The sequence below is a fragment of the Pseudophryne corroboree genome, chromosome 1 (genome assembly GCF_028390025.1).
Source record: "Pseudophryne corroboree isolate aPseCor3 chromosome 1, aPseCor3.hap2, whole genome shotgun sequence".
Lineage (NCBI taxonomy): Eukaryota > Metazoa > Chordata > Amphibia > Anura > Myobatrachidae > Pseudophryne > Pseudophryne corroboree.
The window spans coordinates 901,661,479-901,677,753 of NC_086444.1; the positions used below are offsets into that span (position 1 = coordinate 901,661,479).

General features: G+C 41.4%; 1 protein-coding gene across 1 annotated transcript in view; it reads right to left on the reverse strand.

Annotated features, from left to right (window-relative positions):
- The window catches only part of PRDM5 (PR/SET domain 5), a 528,834-nt gene that overhangs the window by 207,660 nt on the left and 304,899 nt on the right, over positions 1–16,275 (reverse strand). Inside the window, exons 9-10 of the mRNA XM_063920243.1 lie at positions 4,516–4,600; positions 3,874–4,031 (exon numbers count right to left, since the gene is read on the reverse strand). Of these exons, the coding sequence (XP_063776313.1) occupies positions 3,874–4,031; positions 4,516–4,600 (243 nt within the window). The remainder of the gene's footprint in view (positions 1–3,873; positions 4,032–4,515; positions 4,601–16,275) is intronic.

The following is a 16,275-nucleotide window of genomic DNA, read 5'->3' on the forward strand; positions in this document are numbered from 1 at the left end:
TTAGGAAGACTAATTCCAGGAAGGCCTCGGGTCCGGATTGTATTCCGGGAAAGGTTTTACGTGTATGTGTCGACCAATTAGCAGGGATTTTTACAAAAATGTTTAATTTATCCTTGGTACAATGTATTGTTCACATTGTTTTAAAACAACCACTATTGTTTCTATTCCAAAGTCGTCTGTAGTAATCGGTCTGAATAATTTTTCGACCGATTGCTCTTACTTCATTGGTTATGAAGTGTTTGAAAGGGTTGTTTTAAATCATTTAAAGGGCGATATTTCCTGGGGTTTAACCCCTATCAATTTGCCTATATGCAAAATAGGTCAACTGAGGATGCGGCCCTTATGGTTCTTCATAGGGTTCACTGTCATTTGGAGAACAGAGACTCCTATGTTAGACTATTATTTGTGGACTACAGTTCCGCTTCAATACTGTTGTGCCAACTATATTAATTAATAAGCTTTTAAAAATTGGCTATGACACATAGACTTGTAATTGGTTTTGTTGGACTTCTTAACGAACCATCCACAGTCAGTTAGAATGGGCCCTGTTTTGTCATCAGAATTGATATTAAATGTAGGGGTCCCTCAGGGTTGTGTCTTAAGTCCTTTTTATATTGTTTGTATACTTCTGACTTTATGTCTCATTCACATTCAAATGTTATGGTAAAATTTGCAGATAACACTACACTTGTGGAGTTAATTACTAAAGGATAGGAGGATAGCTATAGGGAGGAAGTAAAGCAACTTGTGGTATGGGGAGAGAACAAAAACTTGCTGTTAAACAACAAGAAAACAAAGGAAGTTGTGATTGACTTTATGAAGTCTAGGAAAACCCCTGTACATCCGCTTCTACTCATTGGTGAGGAAGTGGAAAGGGTTTCTGGAATCAAGTTCTTAGGAATCAATTTCTCCGAAGAGCTGTCTTGGTCTTCGCTTATCAATGCTGTGGCAGGAAAGGCTCAGCAACACCTTTTCTTTTTGCGTAGACTTCGGGCAGCGGGTTTGCAAAAAACAGTTCTAGTTAATTTCTACTGCTGCGGTGTGGTATGGCAATACTAAATGTGTTGATCGCAGCACATTCTGTAGGGTACTTAAATCTGCTGAGAGGATTACTGGTCAACCCCTGCCTAAGTTGGAGGAGATATTTAATAAGAGTGCAGCTAAGGCTAATAAGATAATTAGGGATTGTCACTCAGTCTTTTTTCTCTTGCCCTCTGGGAAGCGTTACAGGTGGTTTGGTTGCCACATTAGAAGGATGAGAAACAGTAATTTTCCCTTCTGTAATTGTTGGTTTGAATTCTAATTTGTCTATTGAAGCATAAGTGTACTGTATTGCAATTTCACTTCTTCATTTTCTAATATTTTTAGTGACAATTATTATTATTATTATCATTATTATCATCATCATCATGAATCTTGTATCAGCTTAACTGACATGTATACACATAGTATCTGCCCCAGGGTCATTATTAAGTTTTTGTTTTGTTTTTTTCAATTTAAAGATGAATGTCAATGTAGCTGACCAAGAAGTTACTGTTCCACCTAATCACCCTTTCTTCAAATTTGCCACAAGCCACACTCTCTAGGACATCACTCAAGAATACCACAGCAATAGGTACTATCACCAATGTGAATATCTCCTGGACAGTTGTGAGTTATGAAGAACTACAGTGGGAAATAAAAATTGTAGTTATTTCAGTAAATGGAAATAGGGAAGAAATTGTCTAAAGCTCTTCTTTAAGCATAGTCCACTCCTGACAATTATCATGTACTGTACAGTGTAGCTTAGTGGAGGCCATGTGATCACTGAGCGTTCTCCTGCAAGTGAGAAAGTTATTGGATCTAGGACAACCTTTATTAGCTCACATAGTAAAACACAAAGTGAACTGCTTCCGATGTAACTAGAGTTGGTACTGTATGTCAACTCTAGTTACAGCAAACAACTACTGTAGATAAAGAAAAATATTTGTACTGCCTCTAACCCCCGGTGTCTATTTTGACGTACAGTGAAATTATAATAAAAACATAAAACAATGTAAAATTAGGAACACTATATATATATATATATATATATATATATATATAGAGAAGTCCTCCAAAGCGGCACTCAGGACACAATCACACTAACAATGAAGTGGATATCCACTTCGTTGTTAGTGTAATTGTGTCCTGAGTGCCGCTTTGGAGGACTTCTATACACTGCTGCTATGCAGGTTTGAGGGCACCGGACCAGGCTCTATATGTCTCTGGGAGTGCCGAGCCTCTGTCCAAGTATATATATATATATATATATATATATATATATATACACACACACACACACACACACACAAAACTCAGCAGGTGCCGGCTCTCCCATTAGCTCCTAATAACGCACCGGGTGCCCGCATGTGGAAGTTTCAATAGATAGGCAGGTATGTGCGGCACTCACGGCGACTTTCAATAAGCAGACTTTAGACAGCAAGAGGTTAGCTAACTTCTTGCTGTCTAAAGTATGCTTATTGAAAGTCGCCGTGAGTGCCGCACATACCTGCATATATATATATATATATATATATATATATGTATGTATGTAGGTATGTGTGTGTTTAAAATTGTTACAAAAGTAAGCTCTGTCATAAAAAAGCATAAGAAAATTCACTCTGGTATCCTAGAAAATAAGTTATTCTTGGTTAGTCAGAAGATGCAAGCCACAAAATGATCCAATGTTAAGAGCTAAAAAGTAATTAAATGGTTAAATAAGTCAAATATTTATCTAATAACATAACATTAACTAACTACTTGAACAAACAATGCAGTTTTATTATATAACTGTTCTACTGACTGGGGCCTGTTTGTATAATCACACTCTTAATAATGAAAACATTTAACATTTCAAACAAATTCACATTAAGGATTGGGAATGCTTTTCTTGTGGTATATTCAAATGACTTTCTATTATGCAGATTCAGATGCCAAGTTGAGAAGAGTAAAGCAATAAAGTGAATATTCAGTGTAAACATCTGTGCAATGTTCTTACTAACAGTATGTGCGTCAAACAATAGACTATAATCTTCTGCAAACAGGAAAAACTAAAAACAGATGCATAGAAATCCTTGTATTCATTTATTTCTAAATATGCAAATTGCTAAACAAAACAGTAATAAAAGTAAAAATGATTAATGTATTGTATGTGTTATGTCATATGTATGCAGCCCATGTATGTAAACTATAGCTGGCCACAAAGTTTAAAAAAAATATCATTACAATGTATATTATTTCAGATTTTACCTGTATATTGTAAAGATATCCAATACATACTATATATGACAGATAACGTGCCCATACATGTAACTATTTTAAGAAAGCCCCATATGTTATACAGCACTTGATTAATTACCTTCCTCTATACAGGTTGAGTATCCCATATCCAAATATTCCGAAATACGGAATATTCCGAAATACGGACTTTTTTGAGTGAGAGTGAGATAGTGAAACCTTTGTTTTTTGATGGCTCAATGTACACAAACTTTGTTTAATACACAAAGTTATTAAAAATATTGTATTAAATTACCTTCAGGCTGTGTGTATAAGGTGTATATGAAACATAAATGTATTGTGTGAATTGTGTGAACACTTTGTTTAATGCACAAAGTTATAAAAAATATTGGCTAAAATTACATTCAGGCTGTGTGTATAAGGTGTATATGTAACATAAATGCATTCTGTGCTTAGATTTAGGTCCCATCACCATGATATCTCATTATGGTATGCAATTATTCCAAAATACGGAAAAATCCCATATCCAAAATACCTCTGGTCCCAAGCATTTTGGATAAGGGAGACTCAACCTGTACTGTGTAAACGGTTTAATGTTCAGTGTTAGTCGTTTACCTTCTTGTGATTCTTGTAAACGTTTCTGTGGGCAAATCCCTTTCCACAGAGCTTGCACTGGTAAGGTTTGTCCTCGCTGTGTATTATTTTGTGTGCGGTCACTTGATCAAGACGTTTGAAGGACTTACAGCAAACCTCACAGGTGTAGGGACGCTTCTCTGCAGAAAATGATTGGGGACATTTAATCTGTTGTTCATTGGAGAGGAGGTAGAAGATGAAAGGCAAACAGAGTCCTTTCCTTAGAGACTGCTCCATTCAAGTCAGTCCAATTAAGATTAACCAAATAAAAAAAACATCTAATGCCCTATCCAACGTGATGGTTCATAACGGATGCAGAAACGAGACATTGCCACATTCTTTACAATAATCTTTCCAAACCGACATCGCATTAACTAGCTTAAATCAAAAGAGAATGACTTCAAAGAAGCTTGTTTCAAGATTATACACTGGAAGATGTGCAATGCATTTTATGGATAACATGTGGAATTCAAAGAATTCAAAGAAAACTTTCCAAAATATGAATTTCTTATGCACAAAAATACACTGAAATAAGATTCCCCAGGGCTCCTAATCAGTAATACATACACAACACCCAAGTGCTCTTGTCACAGCACTGCATGCACACAGCGGGGGAAGTTTTACCTGAATGAGTTATCATATGCCGTCTAAGCTGGTTAGCTGAAATAAATTTCTTGTCACAATCCTGACACTCATAGACCTCATGAACCTGCAAAATGAGTGTTTGATGATAATTAAAAATGTGACTTTTCTCACACTGCAAGTATTAATTGCTGGAGATTCCTCTGTGTGTCATTTACTGGAATAGATGTTGTTTTTCTGAATACACCCCAAAACATCACTGAATAAAAGATTACACTATAAATAGGATAAACTTCATATAAACCAAGATGCTAATTTGGAAAAAAGAAGAGGCAAATGGTGAACTATAGTTCAAAGTTGCAGATCAAAAAGCTAATTTATGAATGTAGAAAACGGTAGAAAAACGAGTACAGATATGTTCTATCTGATAGCAACAAATGCTTTGAAGCAGCATCTGTAACACAAAAAAAACCCAAACCCACTTATGCCACCATTTTAATAGCTGTGTCTCAGAATAAGGTGACTAATGATGTCCCTTAAAAACAAATGTATTTATTGAACCTTTAAATCAATTATAATTTTTCATACTGCAAACATAAACTTTATAAATGGACATGTAGATGTGATACAGTTTTCCTATTCAACTACCTTGCTAATTTTGTGGTGGTTAAAAACCTTAATGAATAATAACTTGCAAATATAAGGGTTAATAAGGCTTACCATTATTTGAGTAGTTTTGTAGTCTATGCATATTTTCTGACTATGATAATGCATATATCTGATTAACAGGTTTACTTGAGTAGGAAGCTATGCATACAAATGACTAGAATTCACCAAAATAAAAGTACAAGGAAATGTGTATTGGATTTCAGCCTTGTTATTAAAGAGACATTAAACACACTGAGGGTTAAATTTACTAAAGGTCTCTTTCTGGTTGATTTGTAAATTGATCACAATCGACCAACATAAATTTGATGACGTCGTGTTTGTGTGTCAAAAATTTACTGTCTGTCGGTTTTAAGTGTTATGTGTAAATCGATGTGGATATTGGCTGATTTTGGTGTTATAAAGTTTATCGGTTTTGACCTAACATGGGCCCTCATTCCGAGTTGTTCGCTCGTTATTTTTCTTCGCATCGCAGCGATTTTCCGCAAACTGCGCATGCGCAATGTTCGCACTGCGGCTGCGCCAAGTAAATTTGCTAAGAAGTTTGGTATTTTACTCACGGCATTACGAGGTTTTTTCTTCGTTCTGGTGATCGTAGTGTGATTGACAGGAAGTGGGTGTTTCTGGGCGGAAACTGGCCATTTTATGGGAGTGTGTGAAAAAACGCTGCAGTTTCTGGGAAAAACGCGGGAGTGGCTGGAGAAACGGGGGAGTGTCTGGGCGAACGCTGGGTGTGTTTGTGACGTCAAACCAGGAACGAAACTGACTGAACTGATCGCAGTGGCAGAGTAAGTGTCGAGCTACTCAGAAACTGCTTAGAAATTTCTATTCGCAATTTTGAGAATCTTTCGTTCGCAATTCTGCTAAGCTAAGATTCACTCCCAGTAGGCGGCGGCTTAGCGTGTGCAATGCTGCTAAAAGCAGCTTGCGAGCGAACAACTCGGAATGAGGGCCATGGATCAAAAGCTGACCTAAAACCGGATACTGCTTTCCTATTGGCCAAAACCTACCACAAAAACAGACAATAAGCACCTCAGAGGGAATAACAGGAACAACAGCCATAGATTTTATCCAGTGTTGAAAAAAAAACACTTACAAACATAAAATTGACATATATCAATGTGTGAGCAGTCTATGGCTCCTTGGACATAAGGCACGTCTGCGTGACTATAGAAGGTTACCCTTAGTTCATGCCACTGTGACTCCTGGCTACGAAAAGCAGATGTATTGTAGGTCTTACTGAGGGTGGTGAGGGCTCCCATGACCTGTGTGAAGTACCTGTTAAAAGTAGTCTAGCACTTTACCAGAAACTGACTGAAAGGAGCGAGTTGCAAAATAATTCAGAACTCAAAACAGCTTGTGCAGGCCTAATACAGCACGTGACTGTGCATTGTCTAGCTAGCTCATATTGAGTCTCAACAAGGTCATACAGCATCATTATGTTGGAACAATTGAGGTGGATCATCTGTATGACCTTGCTAGCAGATGATGCATTAAGATTTAACCACACACGGAAGAATCTACATTAGGCCTGCGTAGGCTCTAAGGTACCTCAATAAGCTGCTGTTGTTCCTCTGATACAGGCTCTAGCGTCCTCTCAGTCAGGCGGTGATATGCATACCTCAGGAAAGTGCAGAGCATACCATAGCCTTCTAATGCTACTTTTACTACAGCCATAGTCCACCACATGCTTTGGTCCCTTTTTATAGGCATTATAATGAAGTTTTGGCCAATAAAAGCTTGTTTAGAAGTCAAACACACCTGTTAGTTAAAAGTCTATTGATTGGTCATTTTTTAACTTAGTTTTTAAATCTCCAGTTTCTACAGCGTCTATGAAAAAGTATCAATTGTCGGTCCAATGTTCAAACTTGTTCTAAAGTCGTTTTTATGGTCAGTTTTATGTCAGGTGTACACTAACTTCAGTCTCCGATTTGCAAAAGACAATGGAAAATCGACCAAAAATCGTCCTTTAGTAAATTTACCCCTGAGTGTTAAATATTTTTGATCTATTAGAGAAAGACATTTTATTTAAATTAGGTTTAGACTGCAGTCTGAAAATAATATATATAAAAACTCAATTGTAATTTAGAAATACACTGCAATCCGCATTGTTAGTTAAACTATCAGAAAATAAATATTATTAATAATCTTAAGATCTCCCCAAAAATACAAGACTAGGTTAGATTCTAGTAAAATCATTATGCCAAGTAAATACAAATGCTAGCAAATAAAAATGTGTTTATTACACACTTTTTTACACAGAAACAGACTTACTATCTGGTGTAAAGCCTTTCTCTGCACTTGCATATTTACTAAGGCAACAAAGTACATTGCAATTTTAATGAAATAACACAATGCTTGGGAAACCCTATATTACCATTACCAATAACTGGTTCAATGTCTATACAATATTTACATTTTGTATTTTATTTCATTTTATTGGGAAACACACCATAGACTTGAGGCTCTGTATTTAAATTAATTAATAATTATATAGACCAATTAATGACATTTTAAGTAACTTTTAATGAAATTAAAGGACATATAGCAAATAAAGCACTGCAACCAGAGTAATTGGGAACTGTGGCCATGCCTGCTGGAATATGTTGCCTCAGGATAGGACATGAGCTCATCTTACCATTAATTGGCAGCCTAATACCCTGGTCACATTGTAACGTGGCAAAGTGTTCCCTATTTAAGCAATATAATATTTATTCCAAAGCCTTAAAATTATTGTAGTCCTTGCTCATTATTAATCACTTACACAGTTTCAGTTCTACTTGCTTGATTTAGAGAAAAAGTGCATTTGCAGTGTCATTTTCTCCTGTCAACAAATGTGAACTCATATATATAAAAAAAATCATATTCCTGTCATATAAAGAAAAAAAGAAAAGAAAAAGGAACATTGCTTTAACAAAACTAATTGTATAAAATATTTCTTGTTTTGTGTTCTGCAAAAGATAATTGCAAAGATTCATTTATTCCCTTAACCCCTTCAGTGATGAGTTTCCAATTGAAACTGGCGTGGGAGCGGGGGAGGAGGTGCAGGTGGGGCGAGTGACGGGGATCGCCAGCCCCAGCGCTGATTCCTGGCTGCCTTGTGGCGCCCGGGAGTCAGCATAAGCCATTATACAGCTAAGCCCGCCATCCAGCCAAGAGGAGTCCGAGAGCGGGCTTAACTCCATAATGGAGTATGCGGATTCCCTGATGGCGTGAACGCTGCATGGCTGTCCCCAGGAAATCAGGAGGTAGTATGCCCAGAAATCTTCTTGGGTAGCGCTGTCAGCGCTGGCTAGCCCGTAAGATTTCCATGCTCACCACTGAAGCAGTTAATTTGATAATTTTGAACCCTTAGAACAAAGCGAATATAGAGCCTTCTTCAACTTGAATAGCAGGTGCGATCCGATCGCTTTTTCCCAATTTTTGGGGCTTTGTGTGTGAACAGAGCTCATTCTGCACGTGTGCAAAACGGGAAATGCGATTACATCGAACTGATGCAAACACCTCTGCCTGATTGACAGGCAGAGGCATTCGCTTGGCGATCAGGGGCGGAGACATGGTGTTGCGGGGGTGAAACGGCGGGAACGCATGTGGGTCCGGGCCATTTTCGGGGAGGCCGTGTGAAGTAACACCCGGCCGCTGCAAAGGGAAACATGGACAACCATGCTGGGGGCCACCCAGGACAGGACAAGGCCCCCCAGCATGCTAAGGGCCATCCAGAGCTGCATTCACAATCTAATTTCGAATGCATCACAATTAAATTGCAAGTTGCGGCAAACTAGGACTGACCCCTGCCTGCACAGCCAGGCTGCAAAGGCATGCATTGGTCAGATATGTTTCCCATCGCAGCGGCCCGAAAATGGCTTGAACCGCCTGCGCTCCCGCCACCATGCCCTTGCAATGCTGTGTTGCCACCCCGATTGCCATGTGAATGCCTCTGCCTGTCAGTTAGACACATGCACACAGCCACTAATATTGGGAAAATGAGATCGGTCCGCACCTGCGATCCAACTGAAGAAGGCTTCATATTCGCTTTGTTCTAAGGGTTCAAAATGATCAGAGGGAATAAATTAATCTTTGCAATTATCTTAATTAATAATATTGAAAAAAAACTTATCAGAAAGTTGATTATGATGAAAGGCTTGTTTAAAAAAATGATTCAATGTAATCAAGTTGATGATGATGCTAAATGGCATCTTGTTTATGCCACCAAATCAAGACACCATTAAAACATATCTTGATACGCTTTAAATGTATACTTGTGCAGGTGTTTCTTGAGTTGCATGTATCATAAGACAAATAAATGCGCTCTTTTAAAAACTATGTTTGGATGCAAATGCATCCAACTCTAAATGACCTCAATGAGTGGATAAATGCTTTAGGAAAATGCCATATAATACCAGTAAAAATGAATATTTGAATTTTCTGTATACTTTATTTAAAAAGGATGCTAATATATTGCTTGCCAACAGTTTTGTAGTGTGAGCTTTGTTGATTCTTAACTTAAGTCAGGTTCCCACTAACAACAAAGAGTCATGACTTCTGGAATCAATTCTCTGTGCCATGTATGTATTCTAAATTTAAACATGTAGGAAATTCAATTGGAAAAAAAAAATACAAGCCATTAGCAACACAATCAGACTAAACAAAGCCATTGCTACAATATAAAAAAAGAGGAACCACAAACACACACATACTGTTCATATGGGTGTGTGGTGCTGCCTTTATTGCACTGACGAACACTAACCCGCATACCCACACATCTCGATGCCCCTATATATCACTATATAACACAGCTATAAAAATAGCACAGGTGCCATTTAAACCCTTCGCTGCAGAGGAAAACTGGCAATCCCCTCTTTCAAACTATGGGGTCTATTTATTAAGCCTTGGATGGAGATAAAGTGGACAGAGATAAAGTACCAGCCAAACGGATCCTGTAATTTTTCAAACACAGCCTGTAAGATGGCAGATAGGAGCTAATTGGCTGGTTCTTTATCTCCGTCGACTCTATCTCCATCCAAGGCTTATTAAAGGTACAAATTAGGAAAGGAGGCGTGGACACCTTTCCTATACTTTCTATGGAGATTTAGTGAGTAAAAAATCGGTACAAAGCCCTTTTTGGCCGATACAGACCATAAAAAAACGGTACTGTACCGGCCAAAAAGGTACAGTTGTAGGGTATGGAGAGACGGGGATCTCCTCTTCCAAATGATGGGGCCCCTTACTACTTACTGTCTGGTGATCACCTGTGATGCCCTGGAACTATGGAAAAGTTTTCCGAAGATGGTGTAGGATGCATAAACACGTGAGAGAACTGTTGATGAAAAGAGTGGATTCTCTTCTTTCAAAATAATATGCTGATTGCAAATACAATACATTTTTTGTATATGGGTAGGTGAGCAAATTGTGCCTTACCACCCGCATAATTACATCCGTACACATGAGGGTACCCAAATTTGAATGAAAGATCTGCTCGTTCAAATGATGAGATTCCTAAGCAGCTATTGTCTGGTAATTACATTCTTTTATTAAACAGACTAGCTGATGTGCCCGGCTTCACCCATGTAAACCTTCAACATTTACTGTTTCCATTTCCTTCATCCCATCTTAACGTAAAGCATAGCCTCCTCACAGAAAAATGTTCAGTACCAAAACTCTCATAGAGCTCATCATTGTGGTAAAACTCGAAGACACCAACTGCCACTCCAAATGCTGCCAAACAGCACTGGCAGTTGGTGTAGCTCCCCTATTTGAATACTGGAGAGTGCTACAGCCCCAACTCTTGAGCTGCCACTTGTCCCAGACAATGAGCTTATAGCAGGGCCATGACTGGGGGAAGGGAGGGGCACCAGGTCCTGGATTTGAGGGGGCACAGAGACATGACCAAGCTTAGACATGGCAGTTGGGCATATTATCACTGAACCCCAGAGTCCCTCAGGCCATGCATGGTCTGTATGCACTGCCAGAGCTGTACTTCACATATGCTGGCTATCACTCCATGACCTCTGAGCAGTAAAGTCTACGCCCTCCCTCTCCCTGCATCTCTGACAGCACACATTCTGCCAGCAGTATGGTCCAGTGAGTCACACACTAACCCTCTGTGTGCCGACTGCTGAACCTGGGGCCCAGCTCAAACTTCTGCCTTGCCCTGGGTGACAAAAATCCTAGTTTCAGTCCTGCAAGCACTTGGGACATATTGTTTTGTCGCTCAATCAACTAGGACGATAGGAAACATTTTACCCCCAAATTTGTGCCCCATTAGGAACAGATATATAAAGCCTTTGAGAATGATAAAGAGGTTGCCTAAACAGCCTCTGTCATTTTATAGAATGTGCAAGATAAATGAGCTAGAATCTTTATCTCTCTCAAAGATTTGATACAGTACATCTCCCCTTTAAAAACTATAACCCAAATCTGCTGCATCCTGTGAAATAAAAAAAGGTACCTTCATTTAACATCTTAGTTTTTCTAGTAAAAATAAAATAAAATAAAATAGTATGGCTGGAGGAGTTACATATTATTTATACGTATTGTAAGCATTTAACTGAAATGCAAAAAATTTGTGTGGAAAAAAAATGCATGATCATATTCAAGTACCTCTTATGAAAATCTTCACATAAAATCCTGTGCAATACTGGTATGGTGAATTAAGCAAGAACCACAAAGGGTGGTATCCAATTAGAGGCAATCCGTTTTTGGCAGATCAAAAATGGTTGGATATTGCGATATTTGACCACTGGTCATTATTGCTGTATCCAATTAGAGGCCATACTGGCTGACTGAAAACAGACCCGCGATCGTGCAATACCACATGGGATACAGAATAAGCTCCCGATCCCATGTGTTATTGCGGCTACAGGAGGCCACTTATCGAGGATTATGCTTCAGGTAATCCCTGATAAATGCCAGCATCGGGGGAAGAGTGCACCGCATTGGGGCTAATTGGATAGCCCCAAAGTATTTATTTGTGATGTTTATAAAAAACAAATCACATTAGTTCACTTGGTTGAAATTTCAATAAAAAAACATAAAAATTGAATTTAGTGTGTTAGACAGAGCAAAAAAGACCAATGGTATTTTCAGGAAAACGCAATGTGACCTGAGAAAAACAAGGTATAATTTATGCGATAAATGCATTAAAAAAATAGATTTTAGTACCTACCGGTAAATCCTTTTCTCCTAGTCCGTAGAGGATGCTGGGGACTCCAAAAGGACCATGGGGTATAGACGTGATCCGCAGGAGCTTGGGCACACTGAAAAGACTTTAACTGGGTGTGAACTGGCTCCTCCCTCTATGCCCCTCCTCCGGACCTCAGTTATAGGAACTGTGCCCAGGAGAGACGGACATTTCGAGGAAAGGATTTTTGTTTAAAGTAAGGGCTACAACATACCAGCCCACACCACAAACATACCGTACAACTGGAGTAACAGTAAACCAGATAACAGTATGAATTAACAACAGCAACAAGCTGAAACCAATAAATACACAACCCGTGTATAAACTAATTTAAACCGCAAGAATGCACTGCAAGTAAAAGTCCGCACTGGGATGGGCGCCCAGCATCCTCTACGAACTAGGAGAAAAGGATTTACCAGTAGGTACCAAAATCCTATTTTCTCTTACGTCCTAGAGGATGCTGGGGACTCCAAAAGGACCATGGGGTCTATACCAAAGCTCCAGACCGCGCGGGAGAGTGCGGACGACTCTGCAGCACCGATTTAGCAAACATGAGGTCCTCCTCAGCTAGGGTGTCAAACTTGTAAAACTTAGCAAAAGTGTTTGAACCCGACCAGGTAGCTGCTCGGCAAAGCTGAAGTGCCGAGACCCCTCGGGCAGCCGCCCAAGATGAGTCCACCTTCCTGGTAGAGTGGGCCTTTACTGACTTCGGCACCGGTAGGCCAGCCAAAGAATGAGCTTGCTGAATTGTACTACAAATCCAGCGTGCAATAGTCTGTTTCGAAGCAGGATGACCAATCTTGTTGGAAGCATACAGGACAAACAGCGCCTCTGTCTTCCTGGACACAGCCGTTCTGGCGACGTAGATTTTTAAAGCTCTCACAACATCCAGAGACTTGGAACTGCCACAGCATCCGTAGCCACGGGTACTACAATAGGTTGGTCAATGTGGAACGAATAAACCACCTTCAGCAGAACCTGTTGACGAGTCCTTAATTCCGCCCTATCCGAATGGAAAATCAAGTACGGACTCTTATCGAGATAAGGCCGCCAACTCTGACACTCGCCTGGCAGACGCCAGAGCCAACAGCATAACTACCTTCCAAGTGAGAAACTTTAACTCAACCTTTCGCAAAGGTTCAAACCAGGAAGACATAAGAAACTGCAAGACCACCTCAAGATCCCATGGTGCCACAGAGGGCACAAACGGAGGATGGATATGCATCACTCCTTTCACAAAAGTCTGAACCTCTGGGAGGACAGCCAATTCTTTTTGAAAGAAAATAGATAAAGCCAAAATCTGCACTTTGATGGAGCCTAATTTCAGGCCTGCATCGACGCCTGTCTGCAAAAAATGGAGAAACCGACCTAAGTGGAATTCTTCCGCAGGAGCCGTGTTAGTCTCACACCACGAAACATACTTTCTCCAAATACGGTGATAATGTTTCGCCGTAACCTCCTTCCTAGCCTTAAGGAGAGTGGGAATGACCTACCCGGGAATACCTTTTCGAGCTAAGATTTGGCGCTCAACTTCCATGCCGTCAAACGCAGCCGCGTTAAGTCTGGAAACACGCATGGTCCCTGCAATAACAGGTCCTCTCTTAGAGGAAGCGGCCAAGGATCTTCCACAAGTAATTCCTGAAGATCCGGATACCAGGTCCTTCTTGGCCAATCTGGAACGACGAGAAACGCCTGAACCCTTGCTCGTCGAATGATTCCCAGTACCTTTGGAATGAGAGGAACTGGAGGGAACACATACACCGACTGGAACACCCACGGGGTCACCAGGGCGTCCACTGCACTGGCTTGGGGGTCCCTTGACCTGGAACAATACCTCGGAAGCTTCTTGTTGAGGCAGGACGCCATCATGTCGATCAGCGGAATTCCCCAACGCTTCGTCAGCTCTGCAAATACCTCTTGATACCTCCCGAATGGAGATCGTGTCTGTTGAGGAAATCTGCTTCCCAGTTGTCCACTTCCGGAAGGAAGACTGCTGACAGGGCGCTCACGTGACGTTCTGCCCAGCGAAGGATTCTTGTGGCCTCCGCCGCCCTGCTCCTTGTTCCGCCTTGACGGTTTATATGCGCCACCGCTGTGATGTTGTCCGACTGTACGAGGACAGGACGACCCTGAAGTAGGTTTCTTGCTTGTAGCAGGCCGTTGTAAATGGCTCTTAACTCGAACACATTTATGTGGAGACAAGCTTCCTGGAGCGACCATTTCCCCTGGAAATTTCTTCCTTGGGTGACTGCGCCCCAGCCTAGGAGACTTGCATCTGTTGCCAGTAGTACCCAGTCCTGGTTACCGAACCGGCGCCCTCCTAGGAGGTGAGAACTTTGCAGCCACCACAGGAGAGAAATCCTGGCCCTGGGAGATAGACTTATCTTCCGGTGCATGTGCAGGTGAAACCCGGACCATTTGCTCAGCAGGTCCCACTGAAACACCCGGGCATGAAACCTGCCAAATGGAATGACTTCGTACGCCGCAACCATTTTCCCCAGAACCCGAGTACAGTGATGAATCGACACACTTGTCGGCCTCAGAAGTTCCCTGACCATCGTCTGCAGTTCCAGAGCTTTTTCTTCCGGAAGAAACACTCTCCGTAGCTCCGTGTCCAGAATCATGCCCAGAAAAGGCAGCCGAATGGTCGGAATCAACTGACATTTTGGCAAATTTAGCACCCAACCGTGCTTTCGCAGAACCGACAGTGACAAACTTACACTTCTCAGCAACCGTTCCTTGGACCTCGCCTTTATCAGGAAATCGTCCAAGTACAGGATAATGGTAACCCCTTGCTTGCGAAGGAGAACCATCATTTCTGCCATGACCTTGGTGAAAATCCTCGGGGCCGTGGAAAGCCCAAACGGCAACGTCTGAAATTGGTAATGAAAATCCGGTATCGCAAACCTGAGGAAGGCTTGATGCGGAGGATATATTGGGACGTGTAAGTAGGCATCCTTTATGTCGACTGACGTCATAAAATCCCCCCCTTCCATGCTGGGAATCACAGCTCGAAGAGATTCCTTCTTGAACTTGAAAACTTTCAAGTATGGATTGAGGGATTTTAGGTTCAGAATCGGTCTGACCGAACCGTCCGGTTTCGGTACAACAAAGAGGCTCGAGTAGAACCCCTCCCCCCGTTGGGACGGGGGAACGGGATCAATGACCCTCCGTTGACACAACTTTTGTATTGCTGCCAGCACCACCTCCCTGTCCGGAAGAGACACTGGTAAGGCCGAAATGAAAAACCGGTGAGGGGGCACCTCCTGAAACTCCAGCTTGTATCCCTGAGATACAATCTCTAGGACCCAAGGATCCAGGCCTGATTGAATCCAGACCTGACTGAAGATCCGCAGACGGCCCCCCACTGGTCCGGACTCCCCCAGGGAAGCCCCAGCGTCATGCGGTGGACTTGGTAGAGGCAGGGGAGGACTTTTGGTCCTGGGCGCCTGACACTGCAGGCGACTTCCTTCCCCTTCCTCTACCTTTTGAAGCGAGGAAGGACGAACCTTTTCCACGCCTGTATTTATTTGGACGAAAGGACTGCATCTGCTGATGTGGTGCCTTTTTCTGTTGTGTGGGAACATAGGGAAGAAAAGACGACTTACCCGCAGTCCCGGTAGAGACCAGGTCAGCCAAGCCATCCCCAAACAAGACATTACCTTTGAAGGGTAGAGCTTTCATAGCTCTCTTGGAGTCGGCATCAGCATTCCATTGATGGATCCACAGCGCCCTCCTGGCCGAGATCGCCATGGCATTGGCTCTTGATCCCAAGAGACCAACATTCCCCGTCGCATCCTTCAGGTAATCTGCAGCGTCCTTGATATAACCAAGAGTCAAAAGAACATTATCTTTATCAAGGGTATCCATATCAGCAGCTAAATTCTCAGCCCATTTAGCTATAGCACTACTCACCCATACCGACGCCACCGCAGGTCTGAGCAATGCACCCGTAT